Below are 20529 nucleotides of genomic sequence, written 5' to 3'. Positions count from 1 at the left end.
AGAGTGCGTGAAGCAGTAAAAAATAACCTTTATTTTTATTTTTAACTCAAGCTCGCGGCCAAACCGTAAAAAGGAGACAAATAATTCTTTCTGAAAATGTAGACATAGTTGTTGGGATTCATAAAATGTAACTTTGACAGGCAGGGTCTGCACAAAATTTAAACGGGGGTGCCGAGTCCGGCAGCAACACCTGTCTCACTCTCATTGACACCTAATGTAATCGTCTTTTTTTTCAAAAGAATCTCTCTCTGTCTTCGCACTGAGCTTACGCACTCATTTTAAGGAATATCTGAATAAAATAGAGACTGTAGAAACTTCTGGCTTCAGTGTCTGTCACGGTCTTTTCAGTTTTTGAAAAGAAGTAACGGTTTTCTCATAATTTGCAGTTGTTTTGAAGCCATGTAGAAGCCAAATTCTGGGCAGATTTTCACATTGCCATGGCAACGGCAGCTCCTGACCTGTGTGTGTGCCTGCGTGCGCCTAGCAACCAGATAACCAACTCTCCAAGCTCCGCTAGCTTTACATTAGCCGCATGTTAGGTCTTAAATTACATTTAGTTAGGTCTTAAATATGTAAGTCCATTTACTGCTTCCTTCGTTGCTTTTTGTTTTGTTTTGTTAAAAGAGTGAATGAAGTTGTGACGGTCTCCGCTGAGACAGAGGAGAGGAGAAGCTACTAGCCCTCTCTCACTGTCACTTCTAGTCGCGTTGCTCTCCTCCCCAGTAATGTTAAATTTAGCACAGAAAAAAACATAATAGTGGTAATTTAAATAGCGGTTCATGGGATTTATTAACCCTCAGGGGCCCCTCTGTCCTTTTTTGGACATTTTCTTCACTTTTCTTTTTTGATTTGCTGATCATTTTGGCTGTGTTACAGCTGAAGGTATGGATTTCTGCAAGAAAGTGTCTTTTTTGACATATTTTTAAAATCTAATGTCAGTTACTGTTACAGGTCTATTATACACTGGTAACACATTTTGTACCCTCTGGGGTTCCTCGCGTCCAAAAAAGGACACACAAAGAAAATGCTATAAAATCATCATATATCAATATTTTTTTCTGCTTTTTTTGCATACATCTCTTAAACCACTTCAGTTCTGCTCAAACCTACCAAATGTTTATTAGTTTTCAGGATTTTAACCCTTTAAATACCAGTTTGAAGACATGTTGCCTCTTGTTTTATCAAAAAAAACAACACAGAATATGAGATATTTCCCACATAATACATGATGGAGGGATGTGACATTGTTTTATATCAGAGTCTTTTATATCAAGACATTTCTCAGAAGCAGAATATGATCAGGGTGACTTTTGAACACTGGAAATAAATCATGTACTCATCCCGGCAGTAGCCCCCGTGGCACTCAAAATTTCCCTGGAATTTTCTAGTTCAGTTTAATATTCAATGACACCTTGTACAACCTACGGTAAATTTTTATTTAAGCAAATAAATAATTTTAAGAGTTAATGAAAGATTAAGTGACATATCAAAGCAATAGTTCAACATTTTGGGAGATATGCTTATTTGCTTTCTTGCAGAGAGTTAGATGAGAATATCTAAACCGTTCTCATGTTTGTACATTAACTATGGAGCTAAAACTAGGAGTTGATTTGTTTTTGACAGACACTAAAAATGTTTTGTAAATGGAAATACTTGTGCTTGTGTGTGGAGTTACTGCCTCTCCACATGGCTCCATAACCAAAGCTATAAACAAATTAAACTTATATATTAAACACACTGGTTCATATACTGTTTATTCCATTGACATTTGGATGTGAATATTAGTGTGCATATGCACAGATCATGAGGAAGGATCCTGTTGCTTCTCGTTTGTTATCTGGGAACTAATTGTGAATTCTCCAGTAAAAACTCTTCTTGCTGGCTGGTTGGTTGGTTTGTGAATAAAGATTCATGTGTACCTTCTCAGTATGATATACCACTTTAATTCAGGAGGCAAAAAATAGAAGCTAATGTTTAAGTCATTAGTAATCAGTGAGTAGATAGCAGCTGATTCAGACTTAATCAGGAATGACTCATTAAGAAAGTGGTCAGTATGTCGATAAGAACTAATCATTACATAATGTTTCATATGCAGTCCTCATTGCAGAGGAACTACTTATCAGGGATTCGTCAATAATCAGTTAATTTCTGATTCGTTTCTTACTCATTTCTTTGTAATGACTGTATGTTGAGGACCTTACTGTGAAGTGTCACCAATGAATCAGCTTATTGTTTCATCACTGGACCACACAGTGTTAAAATGATGAAATATTCAGAATGATCTCTCCTGTAGCTGCCCTAATGGCCTCCTCTGTTTGTTATGGTGCGCTGCTCGGAAAAAAACATCCTGCAGCTACAAAACAATTTCAGGAACTTACCAGGAATGATCCCCTCAGGATCGAGCGGGTCGAAGGGGTTGTCCATAAACATCCCAGTGGCAGTGGCCTCATCCCTTCCCAGTTTGTTCTCCACGATCAAAGTGTAGTAGCCATTGTTGATGTGGGTGGGCTTGTTGAGGAAGAGACAACCGTGTTTCACCGATCCGTCAGATGAGTCAGGGATAAACTGGGTGTAAGTGTAGGCAGTCTCATTCAGTAATTTGCCATTGTACAGCCAGGTGAAGCTTGGTTCAGGGTTGCCATCCACGGCAAAGGGGAAACACCAGAAATGCTGCTGCACGGCGTCTCTCAGGAAGACGATTTTGACTGGAACTGTTGGGAGATGACAGATTTGAGAATTCAGACGGTGGTTAGAGAAGAAGTAGACTGTAACTTTCATTACTCCTCCAAAAGATGAGCTGCTATCCTGTTACTGAAGAGTCAACTAAGGAAATGACGCTTATTCGCTTTTTTGCGGAGAGTTCAATGAGATGATTGATACCACCCATGTCAATCCATTAAATAAAAGACGACAGACAGCAGTTAGCTTAGTTTATCAGATACAATGAAAAACAGGGGGAAGCTACAATCCTGTGTCCAACAGTAACCTTTAAAGCTTTAAAGCTTTCCTCACGTTTCCAGTCTTTGTTCTAAGGTATCTTCTCATCTAACTCTTAGCTGGAGCTGCAACAAATATAATGATTATTAGTTTCAGGTGTTTTTTTTTAAGTACAATTCCAAATTCCTTTTTTGTCTGTTTCATATCATTGTTTTGGGGTTGGAGGGACAAAAACAGGATGTTCGAAGATGTTACTTTGGGCTATCAAGAGCATCTTTGTCATGAATTTTGAGACTGCATGGACCATATAAATTTCAGATTAACTGATCATTTTTAATTGCAGTCATAATCTCGCCAATAAAGTAATAAAGTGTATTTCCAAAAATGTTGAAATATTGCTTTGAGAGTGGGATATCATTATGTAACTGCATCCAAAAATTGACTTAAGTAAAAGTATATAGTATTAGCAATAAACTGTACCAAAGCATCAAAAGTAAAAGGGAACATTATGCACAATGGCCCATGTCAGTGTTATGTTATTATATGATTGATGTATTAATATGTGGTACGTTAATGTTGTAAATTTAACTGCTGGAGATGAAGCTTATTTTAACTAGCTTCTGGTAGATTAATCCAAAACATGAACTAATCATTCTGTTTTTTAAATAAGAAATTTTAATCCAAAAATGACCTGTTAACTATAACTGTCAGATAAATGTGGTAAAGTAAAGTGGAAATATAAAGCAGCATAAAATGAAAATACTAAAGTACATTACAAGTCCCTCACAGTCGTACATTACTGGGGTAAATGCACTTAGTTACTTTCCACCACTGATAATTACCAATAAGTCAATTAATAATTACAGAGAAGCTCAAATGCACAAGCCTTTATGTCACAATTTTATGCTGAATGTGCACCTTGATCATACTGTATATGACATAAAGGTGAGTCAAATGCCCTGTAGGTTCCTTGTGAGTTTCCATGAATCAATGTTCTCCATCTGCACTGCAAACCTGTCCTGACCTGAAATGAATAATGAATCCTGGTCATCGTCGTGCCCCCGACCACAAAAGCTACCTGGAAGCTCAGCTGGACATGAAGTTACAGGAAACGGTCTCGTCTAGATCGAACAGGACTCTGGAGTGCAGAGACCCCTCATTCTGCTGCTCTTAACCCATGACCCAGCCTCAGGAAGTGCTGTGCTAAGGGGATACTGAGGCATATGCCTCTTTACTCAGTGCTAAAGTCTGTTACACTGAGTGAAAATTAGTGCTATTTATCACATTTAACTAATCATCCATTAGCGACCTCTACTAATCTTACACAAGCGATTTCACTGCAGGGGTTAAAAGGAAGGCTAGAATTATGTTTAATGAGCCTGGCTCTCAGACTTCACTGCAGAATTAGACAATGAATTTTTTTTTTTTTATATATAAATGTGGCAAAAACACAAAATGATTCCTGACATCTTCCAGGCAGATTCGTAGTTAATCAGAACATTTGCGATGATTAAAATTATGCTCTGAATTCACCTTTAAACTTGCGACACTGCGAAATACAGAATTCAGAAAAAGCTCCTCTGTGAAGAGGAAGCTACACGAGCACCATGAATCAATGGCACAGAGAGCCACTCAGCAGTAAACACCCACTGTTCTGAGAGGTAATTAAGAGTAATTAAAGGGCTAGCGGTTAACGAGTGTCCGTCCACCAGGGGGGCTGATGTTGATAGATTAGCTGCACTAACGCATTTAGAGACTGCCAATCACTGCGGATGAAGCGGTTTTCCGGAGTAGGAGGGAAAAGTCCATTAGCACAGGCTCAAATCAGATATTCGCGCGGGTTATCAGCCCCATTTTCCTGATGTTCATTATCTGTCCCTTGATGCTTGTGCATTTGGCTTCAGCTGATTGGCGCCTTCGCTCTTTTTGGATTTATTTTCTAATGAGTGTCACTGAGTTGGTGATATATGATATTGTTTGGGCAGTATTTTCAGTAATGCATCACTAATGCGTCTCACTGTGTTTTTCTGAGGGACTACTGGGTGCTGTCATTCCTCAGTGTTCCTCGACTTCCAGATGCACTAATGCATCTGAAAAGAGGAAACAACAGTAAACCTCCTGGGTCAAGCTGCAAGTGTAATTTAGTACAGTACAGTGTATATGGCGTGAAGGAGTTCTTTAAGAGCAAGGAGAGGTAAGTTCACTTTCCTTTGTCCCTGCATTAAATGGCAAGCCATACCTGTAGCACTTCACTCATATTATTTTAACACTTTTCACCAGTTGCCAGAGTGAGTTGCAGATGACAGAGAGCTCCATTAGAAGCATGGTGGGTACATACTCGTATTTGTAGAAGGGGCATTTAGAAGAAATCAGTGCAGTGCAATTTTCTTTTCTCTGGCTGTCCACCCCGCCTGCACTAGAAAAATGGCCCCAGTGTGCTCTCGCCCTAACCTCCATTAAGCCTGACGACTCGTATTGAGGCTGTGAGCTTTCAGGAGTGCGGCTTTATTTTGCAGGCACTTACACTCAATGTCCAGTTGCACCATGTCCTCCCTGGGCCCAGCTTGGTTCTCTGCCTCGCAAGTGAGATTGCGCAGGTTGTCTTTGTAGGAAACGTTAGTGAGGTAAAGGACCAGCTCTAATGTGGAGCCCCAGATTCTCTCCTGCAGCAGGTGACAGCGCACACAAAGAGCAGACGAGGTTAATCCTGATGGGTCACAGCTACACATTCACTACTGGGTCACTTAGAGGTAAACAAGTGACAGGGATGAAGTGGGACCCAATTTACTCTGCTGTAGATCAATAGATTACAGAAGCCAACTGAACCTTATTTATATCACTTTACACACTGTTCTGTTGATCTAAAGATCTTAACAGGAAGGAGAAAATGTTAGAATAAAATAAAAATCACAAGTTCAAGAAAATGTAAAGACAAATACAGCCACAAGTAAAAACAGCAACAAGTTAAAACAGCCAGAGAAAATGGCTAGAAAACATATTCTTAAACTAAATCTTCAAAGTAGAATAAGTGAGATCAAATGGAAAAGGTTTTGGGATGGCTACACTGAGTCCTGAATCTGGGGACTGACAGAATTTTAGGTCTCTGACAACGTGGTCTGGGGATCACTTAGTGCTTATAGACTGTGACTAACAGGGAGTGAAAGGAGGTACAGTAGCAGTTGGAGAAAGGTTAAAGATTAAAGGATAACACTTGCAAAGTCTGTGTGTGCCTCTCAGCCCATGTTCATGATAATGAAGGAACAGTGTGGCTCACAGATGTGTCTTTAATTGTATTTGAACAACAATGGAGCTCTGTGGCACAGAGGAATGAAATCATGGTTTGGGCTACACAGACAATAACTGTTGGTAGAATCAATTTATTGGTGGTTTTTGGTCTTTTCATGGAATTTGTAGACACTAAGAAAAATATGATGATATGTCCAGGTCAGAGAAACATGTACACTATACTTACACCATTAACTCAAGGAATTTCTACAGGGTTAAACGTAAAATTTCTTAATATGAAAAAAATATGAAAGGATAATGGAAATATGTCTTAGAATTATTTATCATAGCACATAGCAATGTCTCAGTTTGTAATCTGATACAAAAACATTGTATAACTACTGCATACACAAGGCAAGAAAAAATATTTAAGATTCTGTAAATTGGATGTAAGACATTTTAATACCTTTTTGGAGGAAACTGAATTTACTGCTTTTTAAGACCTGCATGTACCATGTGTAATAAAAAATGTCACAAAAACACCTGCAAGGGGAAAGAAAAGGAACAGCAACAGCAGATGCCTCCGTCTTCACAAGACAGATGGACACAATAAATATGATGTGTATAGAATAGACAAAAATAACTAAAATACCATGTGGCCTGCTGTTTGTTTGTCTGAATCATACAGTATATGACTAAGATTTTTATGCTTGTGGTCTGACAAAATAACAAGGTTAAGTGCTGCGGACTGAATAAAATAACTGAATTAATCTCACTAAGCAGGGCAAAGGCTGCAGAGCATTTAAGTGGTGACATTATCTTAATATATTTTAGAATACCAACTAGGCGATGTGATGAAGCTTGATCTGTTACTACAGTGACTTGATAACACTTTATATTATGTTTGCTTCCCTGTAATTCATGGTTGGAAATAGTTTTCACAAACTAGATCATTAGTCATTTTCTTAATATCTGCATTACATACTAAATATTTTCACTACCTGGGTAAGGGAGGGAGAGCTGAGCTTATCAGTTCGCCATCTCACACTGGGAGTGGGACTTCCTGTCACCTGACACTCGAATGTCAGGTTGCCTCCTTCTTGAATCTTGTATTTGGAGAAGTTGATTCTCACCTCAGGCAGACCTGAGAGCAACAGAAGACAACATGAGCATAAAGCGATGAGCACAGGTCGCAGATGAGATGGTACAACTGAGCCGAGCCTTTTTAGAAATTCAGAGAAAAAGCACAGGGCCAAAAACTCTCTAATGTTTCCTGGCAACAGGATGTTCCTACTGTATGTGATTAAGGTAACAATGCTGAGCCAATCTCTTCCCTGCATTTCACTGCACCTGCTTGTGGAACAAATTAGTATGCATAATAGAAACAACAAATTATTTCTATTTTTTCTTTTCAAACCAACTGGATGAAGCTGCATCATTTAAATTTTCTACATGTTTTAAAATATAGACAATCACTCTGCTTTCAATTATTATTTTTTGTTTGATACAAATTCTAAGATAAAAAAATTTCACACCTTCTCCTTCTCTCTCACTGAAAAATCCAGAATCTGTCAATATGCAAATATTGTGTTCATATTCTTCATTCTTAATGTATGTGCACTGGAGAGTATGAATTTACACAGCACATGTGTGTAATGTGTATATTGGACCACGCTTGATTTAGTAGATTTAGAGTCATAAAATCATGCTTGTACTGACGCATGTTGAGGCTTGAGGTGAGAACACCTTCCTCACTTTAGCAGATAAAAGGGAAAACAACCTTTTAGTCTAAAACTCTGCACATACAGTACTGTGCAAAAGTTTAAGGCACTTTAGGTGTTTAGAGACTCATCATCTGATCGGTCCCAAATTCATTCTGCAGCCTGAAAACAAGTCCAACACCCAGCCTGAGTCACAGAGAACTATGTTCAGAGAAAAGAGGAACAAGGTCCTGCAACAGATGTTCTGACCCCCACGCAGCCCTGTTCTCAACATCATGGTATTACATGAGGAGACAGAAGACACTGAGACAGAAGAGCTGAGGCAAGTTCTCCACGATACTTAAAACAACCTACCTCTGTGTGCCTTGAAAAAACTATGTGCAGGTATACCTGGAGAATTTGTGTTGTTTTAAAGGCAAATTTTCTTCACAGCAAATATTTACTGAGAAAACATTCATGGTATGATTTTTGAAACCATACCCAGTTGCCAGCACATGCCTAAAACCTTTGCACAATGCTGTAGATCATTCTGCACAATGAAGCTCAAACGTCCACATGAAGCAACAGTAAACAGAGCACATTGTGGAGTAGAATGAGCTTTAAACACATTATTAAAAATATCTATTTTCATGAGATTTGATCATCCTTTAAATGTTTTGCATATCTTACTGTAAACATTCATTACAGATATCAAAATGAAACCCAAACTCACTGCAGTTGTCAATCACCAAAGTGCTGAGAGGTTTTTCTTCGTAGTGAGTGAAACAAGACAACATTTGGTTGTCCAGGTCGCCACGGTCATTTCGCTGCCACTGCTGCAACCAGTAGAGATCACACGAACAAACGAGAGGGTTGTCCCTCAAAACCCTGAGGGGAGAAAAGGAGGGAAAAAAAATTCTTTTGTATCCGTTTCTCAACAACAAAGAAAAGAGCCATCAAACATTATAAATGAAATTTCCACAGAGAAACAAATGCATGATTTTATTTGTCACCAAACATGCTCTTTTTATGTAAGAGGTTAAACAGTATCGGCTCACCGTAAAATAAGAACATATGGTTAGGATGGAATATACTCTCAAACTATTTCATTTTAAAGCCACTAAAATAAACTTGATTAGAAATATGTTCATTTTAAATATAATATTGAATATTATTGAAAAATGTAACCATTGGATAGAAAATAACCTTTCATACCTTCTTATCTTCGATAATTATTCTATTTTCTATTAGCTTTCAAAAAGATTATGAGCCATAACTTAGAATAAAGAGCGCTGAAAAGAGTGCTGTCAATCAGACTGTGGTTACAGTGTGGTGAAAACACAATAAAGTAAGAGAGGCCACTGAGAGGGCTCCTAATTTAGAGATTTACCTTCAAAAACTTTGTATTTTTACCTGCCATCTTTGTACTTACGTAAGATTCACATATAAGATGCAAATAATAATGTCAGTTTAAAGCACAAAAGCCTGTTTCTATTTGTAAAATAAATGATCAGGTTTTGTCTTTTTTTCCTTGCACATGGTGACTAAAAACATTTTCAGTTCAGCCAGACGAAGTAATCTAAGCTACGTATTAGACCTGACCTTCCAAGTCCATAGCAACCATACTTTCCTACAGCGAGTTAGCTAGCCGTGGGGCTGTTTCACCAAATTTGCAACATGCAACGTTCATTTTTCCACATTTCACTAATCTAAACAAACACGTAGGTAAATATCAGGAGATGGGTGCATGGTGGCGCCAGTTCTCCATTGCTCATATTTTTTTGTGATATACGAAATGCACATTAAAAACAGGTGGATAGAAACCCACTTTGTGAAATCACAGAAATGACTTTTAAGACGCATTTGCTTCTGGATAATGGGTGACCAAATCACTGAGTGAGAGAGTGCTGAGGGCACAAATGGGACTAACCATAAATGTCTTGTGCGTCTTGCATTAATGGACATGTTTTCTCGGCAGTTGACAAGCCGCAGATCTGCTTGTTCAAGTTTGGCTCCTGCTTTTTGCTTTTTTTTGGCTCCTTCTATTGATATACAACCCAGTCAGGGAGTTTTTTTTCTTCCTTTACAGGTGGCCTTGTCTAATAGGAATCCTATTTTAATGAGTGAGACTATCCTCATTCTCAACTTAAGGGACTCACAGGTTGAGTAAAGGTAGAAAGTGAAAGACCCTCCAGGAGATGTGTTCCAGTGAGTTGGATGCCAGGTTCCTATGAAACAGAGAGAGAAGACACATACTGTCAACATTCACTTTGCTTCTCTGTCGCTGTATGCAACACAAGAGTAATTTAAGCTATTTGGCACCCAGTTTGTGAAAAGCTTTTACATGTGGTAGCTTTGCTTTGCCAACATTTTACTTTTGTAATGACACAACAGCAGTTTATACGTAGTTTAAGAGTTAGCATGAGAGGAAACAACCACCTGAACAGAAGAGGTCTGTAGAAACTTGTTGATTTGCCACAACATACACAATACACAAGAAAAATGTTCTTTTCTTTGTTGTAATCTAGTCCTGTTCTGCAGCTGAGTCACAATGTGATTTGATTGCTCACTTCCAGAACAATGCTTACCTGCTTTGAATTACTCTCTGCGGAAAACGTTAATGCATCCAAATGGATTCTGATCAATTATCTTGACAAGTATTTCACACTAGCCAGAAGTCACATTCACAAACTCCTCCAGCACAACTCTCAGTGTTTGCGTAGGGCTCAGTACATTAGGTGATTAGTCGCAAACACTTGGAGGAAGAAAAATCCCTGTCTACGCGGACTGAATTGCACTTGGGGGGGGCAAAGTTTTGCCTTGTATTATAGAAATTGAACTATTTCAGTGTTTCAGACAGAATTAGATTCTATTTGTCGTGTCAAACAAGTAACAACCTTCAAAAACTCGGATCAGGTCCATGTGGGTCGAATAAATGTTGGGATAGGCCACATACACACAGCATGCTCCGCACCCCCTGAAGGGGAGCGCCGTTTGCACCGGCCGGAGGCAATCATGGTTACCAGAGGATGAATCTGACTTTTCCTCTAGCACCACCATGAGGTTCATGTTCTACTGCCATAAAATCTGGTACACAGATTCATGATCTTCTTGGGGATAAATTGTAATCACTGTGGTGACCCTGATGATTTTCATCTCGAACCATCGTGAGGTAAAAACTTTGATTTGTCTAATACTTTGATTTATGACCAAACACTTGCTGATGGTATTGCCATCAGCCTCATCTTTACTTTGTTCAATTTTGTTGAACTTTGACCCGAGCTGCACTGACCTTTGAGGCCACAGCCAATCGCAATATGGACTATATTATTTGATTTAATTGTACAACTGAACATTCAAGAATAAAACTAGATTCACTTGGTGAATTATCAGAACACATGCAGCGTCGAGGTTTGTTACAAAAACACTGTCTCTGAAACGAGTCGTAAATATTGTGCCAACCGACACGGAGCGTGCAGCACAAGACCAGTTGACCACTGTGATGTGAAGCCTTTAGTCTTGTTTACTTCCTTGCTAAAATTCAAAGAACATAAATAGAAATATGGTGATTAACTTAAGCCTACATCTAAAAGGATGTATGTCTATCATAGCTATCTATCATAACAATGCTATGATGGATGAATGCTGCATATCCTATTGTATCCTCTCAGACCACTGCAATATCATCACAGTGGCTCTCAAATGATCCTCAGACAGCCAAGAAGCCAGGCGGTAAATAAACTCCCCCCAGAAGATGACAAAGCCACACTGGGGAGCACGCATATGGAAGCCAATACATATTCACTCTGGCAGGGCCAAGGGTTCAATTATTTGTTTTCCTTGCTCCCAAAAGTTCATGTCAGATGGTTTAGCCATTGGGGCTTATCCATTACCAGCTCGATTCCTCCCCGAGTCCGGAGGGGGAGAGCAGAGCCGGGAATACCAGCTCAGTCTCCTTTAGCCATTCTTAAGACCTGAATGCATTGTTAGGAAAGACAATTGAGTTCCAGGAGGTTTGTGGATGAAGACAAGAACACGAGGAGGGAAAGGAAAATGGACCAGGCTCACATAGCCTCCATGTTCACTGCCTGGTTTAGTTATGGTCAGTCCCTCTTAATCTCAGAAAGACATCTGTCACACAGAAGCCCCTATACTCCACTCATCCCCAGCCCACCCTCTCCCTCCACAGTGAAATATTGATTAAGTGATAATGGACCCTTAGTGGAGTGTATTTATTATGCATCAGTTGTCGATAATCCGCCAAAGTGAGCGAGTAAAAGGTGACTGGTGGATGTCTTCTCCAATTTCCCGAGCTCACCCAGCCGACCTCACCACCGCCGCCCCTGCCGCCCCGTCTCTGGTCCTCGGAACCCTCTTGTCTTTCAGATAAACAACATCGGACATGTCGCACACGCTCAGTGAAACGATGAGGACAAGATGGTGGCGATAAGGGTCCGCTGCTGATGAATAGACAAATTTGATGGTTCCCGTTGATAAGTCTTCATATTATTATTTATTGTTGGGCTTGGAGTGGAATGAACTGACATGATGTAACTTTAAAAATCTGACAAAGAAGTCAAAAGGTTAAAATTGAACTACCAGGCTGCTGAAATGTTTCCTACATGACTGTTGAAAAAGGAGGGATAGATTTTTTTTAGATAAATAAATCTACACAATTATATAGTTTCCCCATTAATCAGTGATCATTTAGTCTTTTGAACCTTAACAAAAAAGTAAAAAATTGTCATCAAAATTTCCCAGAGCTCATGGTGATCTTCAAATTGCTTGTTTTGTCTAACCAACCAACAGTCTAAATACAAAAGATTTAGAAAAGATATAAAACTGAGAAAAGCTGCAAGTCCTCATATCAGACAAACTGTATTGTATACTAATTTGCCTGTTTTTTTAACAACTGTATAGATCCTCAAACAATCCAATCTATAAAATCCATTTAGAACGATGATTAGAGGAGGTTTAACTGCCTTAAATGGGCTCACACACTTCCCAGATCTGTGGATCACTAATACACCCATTTGAACAGGTGAAGTGAGTCACTGTAATTTTGAGAAATGTACCTCTCACTTTCATGTGACATGTGCAGTATTAAAAGGCCAGTTGAGCACCGACTGACAGCGACAAATAAGCTGACCGACACACGGGTCAAAACATGACACTGGGAACACAATCCTTTTGTACTGACAAAGACACTTACACATACTGGAGCTTGAGGTTGTATTGGAAGGCGTTGGCAGAGATGAGCCTCAGCTTACATGATGTAACCGTGCTGGAGAGGGGCAGAAAGCACAATAAACACAAAAACACTTTGTCTGTTTGTTCAAAATTTTGAACATGCGAATAAAACCATTGTAACTCAGACGTACTAAAAGTTGTGTGAATTTGTGTGAGACAGATAAAAGCAGGGGTTGCACTATTATTATTATCGATTAATCTGCAGGTTATATCTTTCAGTTAATCAATGAAATGTCAGTTCTGTCAGAAAACTGTGAAAATGCCCCTCCCAACTGCCCAAAGCCCAAACTGACATATTCACATCGCTTGAGAGTCCAATTTACAGGTGTCCACATATTTTTGACATATGAATAGTTTACCTGTTTTGGGTGTAAACAGCAAAATCTGAATTTTGAGTAATTCCACTCATAATTGTAAAATATGTAAAACACAACCCATGTTCAAATTTACAGCTGAGAAGGAATCTAAGACATGGCTGCAATTGAACATTAGCTAAACAAAACTCCACGAACAGTGATTGACCAACCATAGCAACCGTAACTAGGCACAGCAGCTATGTGCGGCGTCTTTATTTTGCCTTTCCAAAGCCAAAAAAGCAAAAATTGTAAGGAATGAATTACACAATGTTTATCTGCTCCAACGTCAGCTGCAAATGCTAGCATGTTTGGCTAACTGGTTTACTATTAGCACCAACCGAGCGTTGTACACCATAAGCATCCAGAATCATGTTAGAACTAAATAACAGTCTGATCTTTTAGTTTTCCTCATCGTATTTATAATAGTATAATATCTAGCATAAGTCTTAGTGCAATATAAATGTACCCACTAAAACATCAACTGGAGACAAGTTTTCAAACTCATCGAGCTAACATTAGCTTAATTAGCTAGCTTAAGCTAATCAAATTTGCCTGCGAATGCTCAGATGACAAAATGGATGATTGCTGCTAGAAATGAAAGACTCATTGTTTGCAGAATTACTGACAGCGTTGCGAGAGCTGAGAGCTTGACAAGCGTATCAACGGTAAGTGAAGGGGGGGCTCAGCGAACAGTCAGTTGTATAGGATCACATTGATGTTAGTCTGTCATCTGGAAGCATGAATTGCATGTGTCTTTGTTGTACAGCAAGTTGTGAGAAAAAAGCATTACTTACAGGTTCTTCAGCTCGCGGTAGTTCACAAGATCAAACTCTGTTATATTCTCCAGGCCTACTTGGTTTTCTATGTAACTGGTTAATAAGAAAGAGAGAGGGAGAGAGAGAGAGTTGCAAGGTAAATACATACATCTTGTTGTGACCTTCAGTTGCCACAAAAAAAAAAGATATAAAACAGTTGAAAATTGCAAAAAACAAGTGAATAAAATCCTTTACCAGCGACCTATAAGTTTTCCTTTTATCATTTAGGGAATTTTCACTGTGCACAGATGACTGAAAATATACTGATTTGCCATCCAAGAAGGACCGAATCGAGGAAAACAGGACTTGGTTGTAGGTACTTGAAGACGTTTCAACTTTCATCTAAGGGGCTTCAGTACGTTCAGTACTGAATAACCATGACCTGGATGACTGAGAATCTTCACAGACTGCTGATTTGCTATTTTAGAGAGGGCAGTTTTGTACCAAATACAAGACCATGCCAACAAAGAGAACAAAAGAGAAATGGTTCTCCATTTTTTACTCAAAGTAAAGCATAGAAATGCCAATCTATTAACAATAACAATCCACACTGAACACCGAAAGCAGCAGAAGAGGCTGAATCGAATTAGAGTCACCTGTGTAACCTCTGTGTCAATACTCAGCAGCTAATTACTTAGACCATCAACCCTTTTTTAAGAGGCATCGTCATTCAGAGTGGAGAAGAACAACAGGAAAAAAAGAGGATGGGAAGAAACAGATGCAACCAGGAGAGCGAGTTGAATACAAAACTATGATGAAGGAATAAAAGAAGGTGGTTAGCATCCACATTCAACCTCATTGACATGTGTCCGACCTCCCTGACATCCACCGAACAAACTAACAACGGATAACAAAACCGGCCGAGATGTCCAGGGACCCACAACGCTCATATCAGAACTTAATCCGCTGCTCATGTGGAAAAAATAATACCTTAAGAGACGCCAGTTGATGAGGCTGATGGGAAATTCTTCTCAATGAGTCATTTTCCACTATTCCACTCAGCCTACCTCAGAATAACTAGTGAGCTGTAGATCAATTCAGCACTCACTGCAAGGACAGCCAGCCCTTTTCATGAGATGTTTGAATAGATGGTTTGATCGGACTTACCAAGGATCTCGTTGGAGCAAACTGTCCATCCCATTCTCTTCCCTCGTCCACCTCTTTCTCTGCCCCCTGCCTCCCATCCAATATATGAATTTTGTCCATTTAGCTCAAGAGGACACTTCTTTAATAAGCTTTTCTGAAAAGATTAGATTCACTAGATTCAAATATTGAGAGATTTTATCCAGGTGAATGTCTTCATACCTTTCTAGAAAACAAAATACCCTTGATAAAGCATTCTTTTCCACATAAAATGAACCAAATTATCAAAATAAAAAGAAATTATTAAATTTTCATAATTAAAAAGTTATTTTCAGGAGAGTTCCTTGAGGCAACGACAATCAGAGATGAGAAAAATAATGATGAAAGCACATGAACTAACATAAAGATATTTTTAATGTAGACAGGAAGAGCAGGCTGTGAAGGTGAGTTTGTTGCAGTCTAACCTGAAGGCAGAATTTTGTTGTTACAAAACCACTGAACCAACTAAACAAAGTAAACAACCCCTCACCCCCCCAGCATATCTAATTCACAAAACAGAAAATCAACCTGAATATGTGAATCAAAGACAAATGCACTTTGCATTAAATCTTTATTTACACATTTTTCAAATTGAAATATATCTTTGCATCTCAAGCCTGCTTTTATTTTGGAATAGTCAATGATAGTTTGCTGTACTTTTAAAACCATTTAGCTTTGTTGTTCTATAACACTGTCAGACCTATCCATCAAAATCAGTGCAACAGAACCGGAGATATCTTCTTTTTATTCCTTGCACTCTGTCTTCTCAAAACCTGGCACCCTCATTACCCACAATGCAACTCAACCACATATAGCTGGGTTGGAGATTTGGGTTTGTTATGCTAGTAGCAGCTAATGTAGTCTCAAACCACTAGCACTTTGATGTACAAGTTTAAAGTTCCTCTCCAGACATTAAGACATAAAAATACTACAATACAAATCCAGATTCAATCAATATGCAAATATTGCTCATTTGCTAAAGTTTAACTGCAGGACTCAAGACGTCTTCTACTTCACTGAAAAGTCCATTTTCAGTGTATGTTCACTGGAGGTTTCAGGTTTCCGCCTCACAGTCGCATATTAAACCTCAACTGACTTCCAAACTAGTTGTGATGTCAAACAATTATCTTGTAAAAACATGTCTTAAACTAAGACTTGATGAAAGCACTTCCATTCCAGCTTCAGCAGATGAATATGAAATCAGTCTCCTAGTGTCAAAGTCTACACATGCGTTCCAGCTTCTCCGGCTCCAAGCCCCAAGTGCACCAATGTACCACTATGAGACAGCAGTTTGACTCCAAATGAAGGTTATGATGTTCAGTTTTTGTTGAGTTTGTTGATTCAGCTGCTGAAGGCTGCATATGGTGTATGCATCAGAATTCTTTAAAGGCCTTAAAAACATATTGATGAGTGATGGAGGCCTACCTGAACATTAAATAATCTGCCAAAGTTATAACAGTTAGAGATACTTCTGTATTTTGTGGTTTCTTTCTGTTTTCTTCTCTCCAGTTTGAAGTGGCTCAGTTGGAGAAAGTTAATCTTGTGTATTTTCTTGCAGTAAGGATTGTTTACCTAAACTGCACACACGCAGTCCTGCTGAGTTTTCAACTATTAAACTTGTTATAAATGATACCTACGAATGTTTTATTCACACTTCTAATCTAACTTTCTAATGTTATAGAGACCAACTTGAGAGTTGACAGTTTTCAGGGGCTTTAAATGCAAGCTATTGTGAATTACTGTATATATGCACTGGTTGGAAAAAAGCTTTTAAAGTACATTTTGTGGAGACAAAAAAGGCACCACAGCATTTGCAGAGGATTGGAGAAAGAACATCCAGCTGATTTCCAGTCAGTCATGTGACATATTAGGGCTACAGCATTTCTAATGGTTAGAGAGAATATTACAGTAATGTTTATCACTTAAACTTAATGAAGAAATCTTCCTGGAAGGTACAAAAGTTCTATCAGAAAAATTTACTTTAAGTATCAAAATATAAAAGTTGATTAGGCAGCAGAATGGCCCCAGTCAGTGTGATATTATTGTTAATGCACACAGACAGCTGGGGGTACTATAGATCGATAGATAGACCTCAAACTGTGTGCATGTCTAGTACTTGAGTACATATCCTTCACTGATAGAGGCAGGTAGATAGATAGGTATAGTTAAGGTAGAACTCCTGTCAAATAGGCTCCTGTAAGTGTTATATTACTATACTGTATGTCATGTAATTGTTATGATTGTTATTATTGGTGCATTATGTAGAGATCAATTTAATTTTGCAGCTAGATGAGGTGCTCACTTTTATATTCTTCTGGGTAAAACTACAATAATACATCATATTTTATAATACTCAAGGTTTTCTGTGTGAAATCTTATTGTATTCTGCAAAATAACAAGATAGACAGTCAGACAGTCAGACAGTCAGACAGACAGATAGATAGATAGATAGATAGATAGATAGATAGATAGATAGATAGATAGATATAGATAGATAGATAGATAGATAGATAGATAGATAGATAGATAGATAGATAGATAGATAGATACCTGCAGCAATTTCTAGATGATGACAGCCACTTTCAGCATGTGCCATTGTTTCAACCTCCCAGTTCTCTGTTTGTCAGCTGCAACACACAAACCTTTTTATTCATGTCTGATTGACCCACAGAGCAATAATGTGATTACAGGGCAGGTGGGCCCAGGATCACCCATCGCCCATACTTATTGGATTGAGCCAAGTGGGTTGTATATCATCTATTGTTCCCGGGTGGGGGCATTGACTGGCAATTCACAAAATTGAATTTATAACTCAGCGTATGATGAATTTCAGCCCCTGTTTCACAGTTAATGGGCCCTTGTTTGTTCCACGCGTCGGCTGTATTCCCTTGCACTGCCAATACAGTGAGTGTTGTTGTTTGCTGGCATGTAGAGCACCGCGGTAAACAGAAGCAGAGAAAGACCTGCTTACTTATTGATTGAATGGTTGAGAGAGAATGTCAAGCCTCACCCTGAGCTTTGCGAAGCATGCTTAACTGCAGGTACAAGGAAATACCTCTGAGGTAAGAGAGAGAGAGAGAGAGATTGGGGAGAAAAAAAAACAGAGAGGGGGAGGGAAAGAGGAGAGTGGGGTATAGGTGAATAGAGGAAGCGAGCATCGGTAAATTTACGTGCTCCACCGAAACAGCGTTTCACAAATGCAGTTCCTTCTTAACAAGTGCTAATTGCTCAGATCCGGGGACAGGAACAAAGAGAGAACAGCGTGGTGGTGCAGAGACTGACATTTAGTTTTCCATGCTGGAGCTGATGGTGGGTTGCATAATAATACAGCAGCCTTCTTTAAATCACAGGTGGTCAGTTTTTACTTCTTTTCTCATACAAAGTTTTAAAAAGCCAGAGTTAAATAACAGTCATCTGCTGCAGACATGCTGTAGCTGAGCGAGAAGTCTCAGTTCATCTGAGCAACCACTTAGATGAGTTTTATTCAAACACATTCCCCCAGGGGTCGTCTGTCCACGAAAACATGACAAGTATGGCTGCAAAGAACTACCTACATCAAGCTACCCTCCAAACCACAGCATGAATGATCAGCCATTTCTTATTTCATCTGTTGTGCACCAGTTGAACCACAGAAAAGGAACTTAAATAAGGTCAGGACAACCTCAGTGCTACAGGCAGGTCAGAAGATCGTTCATCAGGAACGGAATTTACATTAGAGCCTCAAAAATTGAAAAATACTTGTATCTCAGATTTCAACATGTGGTTTTCAACTATGGTACAGGAAGTAATGATTTATTAATCTCAAGAAACTCGTACACATGTATTGTGCAAAAAGTTTACTGGTGTACAGAAGTGTGAGCAGATAAAAAGTCATAACTTTGTATCTGCAGATTAAAAATTTTCCTAAATTTGCGGACTCCGAATCAAACCACACCCACACAGTCCTGATGGGTTTTTTAGTCTTAAACTGGCACCTGAAGAGGCTTTTTTCAAATCTTACTTTGATAGTTGCTTATTTTGTCAATATCTGATGTTGTAGAGAAAAACTTCAAGCTTTAACATTATTGTGAATCAAGTTTTTCATTGCTGATGTCTGGCTGTAAAATGCTTTAAAAGTAAATCTTTTGCAGACCGAGATAGCACCAGAGCAGCAGAACAAAGATTCAAACTAAAGTTTATGAAACTGTGTAACTTTGTATCAACAGACCAAAAAAAATTTGCATGCCTTTTTACATGTCAGGGGATACTAGTACTGCTGTTACGTATTTTTATTCAGCAAAGTAACAGTCAGATCTGAAACTTAGCAACATGTGAACATACTATGGCTGACAGCTGACAGGACCCTGAGGCCACACTATGTTGTGCACTGGATGATACAACATCAGTTCCCATCCCTTTATGTCCATTTTTGTCAGCACCAATCCATAATTGATTTCCAGTAACCAAAGTGACTGAATCACTGCCACGTTAATGCATCTCAAATAGCAGTAGAATTACCTCACATCAAGCAGCACATGGATTTGGCTAACGCTAAGAACAAACACTCTACATGGTCTGAAAACACAGCTGAATCTAAGTGTATCTAATAGTGAGGTGTAAACAAAGCCTTGAAGACAGCTTTCATTTTGCTCATTGTGATCTTGAGGGACTGAAGGCAGATACTGTCCAATACTTTGCTGTGGTACTTCGGTGAGACATGAACATCATCTTGCTCACAACAACTGGACAAACACACTGTGCAAGCGTCAGACTTCTGCTCTGCTGATCAAATAATGAGAAATAAAGAAAGACAACGCTGCACTACATGTTAAGAAAAAAAAAAAAAAATCAGCCACAGCATGCAGAGAAGCACTTGTTGTTCTTAGCCTAAACAATGGAAAGCAACTTTGTAGTGGCACAACCTAAGATGGTACAGGCAATGCAACTGGTCCATCTTCATCCATCGAAAACTTCTCCTTTTGTATCACTCATCCTAGGAGCCATTTAACACCTGGTCTACATAAACATACTCTCCTGAACAAGTGCGCAACACAAAGTTATCAGCAAGTATTTTCCTAACCTTAAAAAACTTCAGGTTAGAAATGGAAGCAGCTCCAAATGCTCCGTTACAAACGCTGAACAAAT

General features: G+C 38.9%; 1 protein-coding gene across 3 annotated transcripts in view; it reads right to left on the bottom strand.

Moving 5' to 3' along the window:
* The window catches only part of ntrk1 (neurotrophic tyrosine kinase, receptor, type 1), a 77530-nt gene that overhangs the window by 35492 nt on the left and 21509 nt on the right, over positions 1–20529 (bottom strand). For all 3 annotated transcript variants that reach the window (XM_056381946.1, XM_056381944.1, XM_056381945.1), the window contains exons 2-8: positions 14263–14337; positions 13075–13146; positions 10022–10090; positions 8596–8750; positions 7164–7306; positions 5462–5600; positions 2379–2711 (exon numbers count right to left, since the gene is read on the bottom strand). In XM_056381946.1, coding sequence (XP_056237921.1) covers positions 2379–2711; positions 5462–5600; positions 7164–7306; positions 8596–8659 — 679 coding nt within the window. In that variant the 5' untranslated portion in view covers positions 8660–8750; positions 10022–10090; positions 13075–13146; positions 14263–14337. The remainder of the gene's footprint in view (positions 1–2378; positions 2712–5461; positions 5601–7163; positions 7307–8595; positions 8751–10021; positions 10091–13074; positions 13147–14262; positions 14338–20529) is intronic.

This window comes from Seriola aureovittata, chromosome 7, assembly GCF_021018895.1.
Source record: "Seriola aureovittata isolate HTS-2021-v1 ecotype China chromosome 7, ASM2101889v1, whole genome shotgun sequence".
Taxonomy (NCBI): Eukaryota; Metazoa; Chordata; class Actinopteri; order Carangiformes; family Carangidae; genus Seriola; species Seriola aureovittata.
This window is presented reverse-complemented; position numbering and strand designations above follow the sequence as displayed.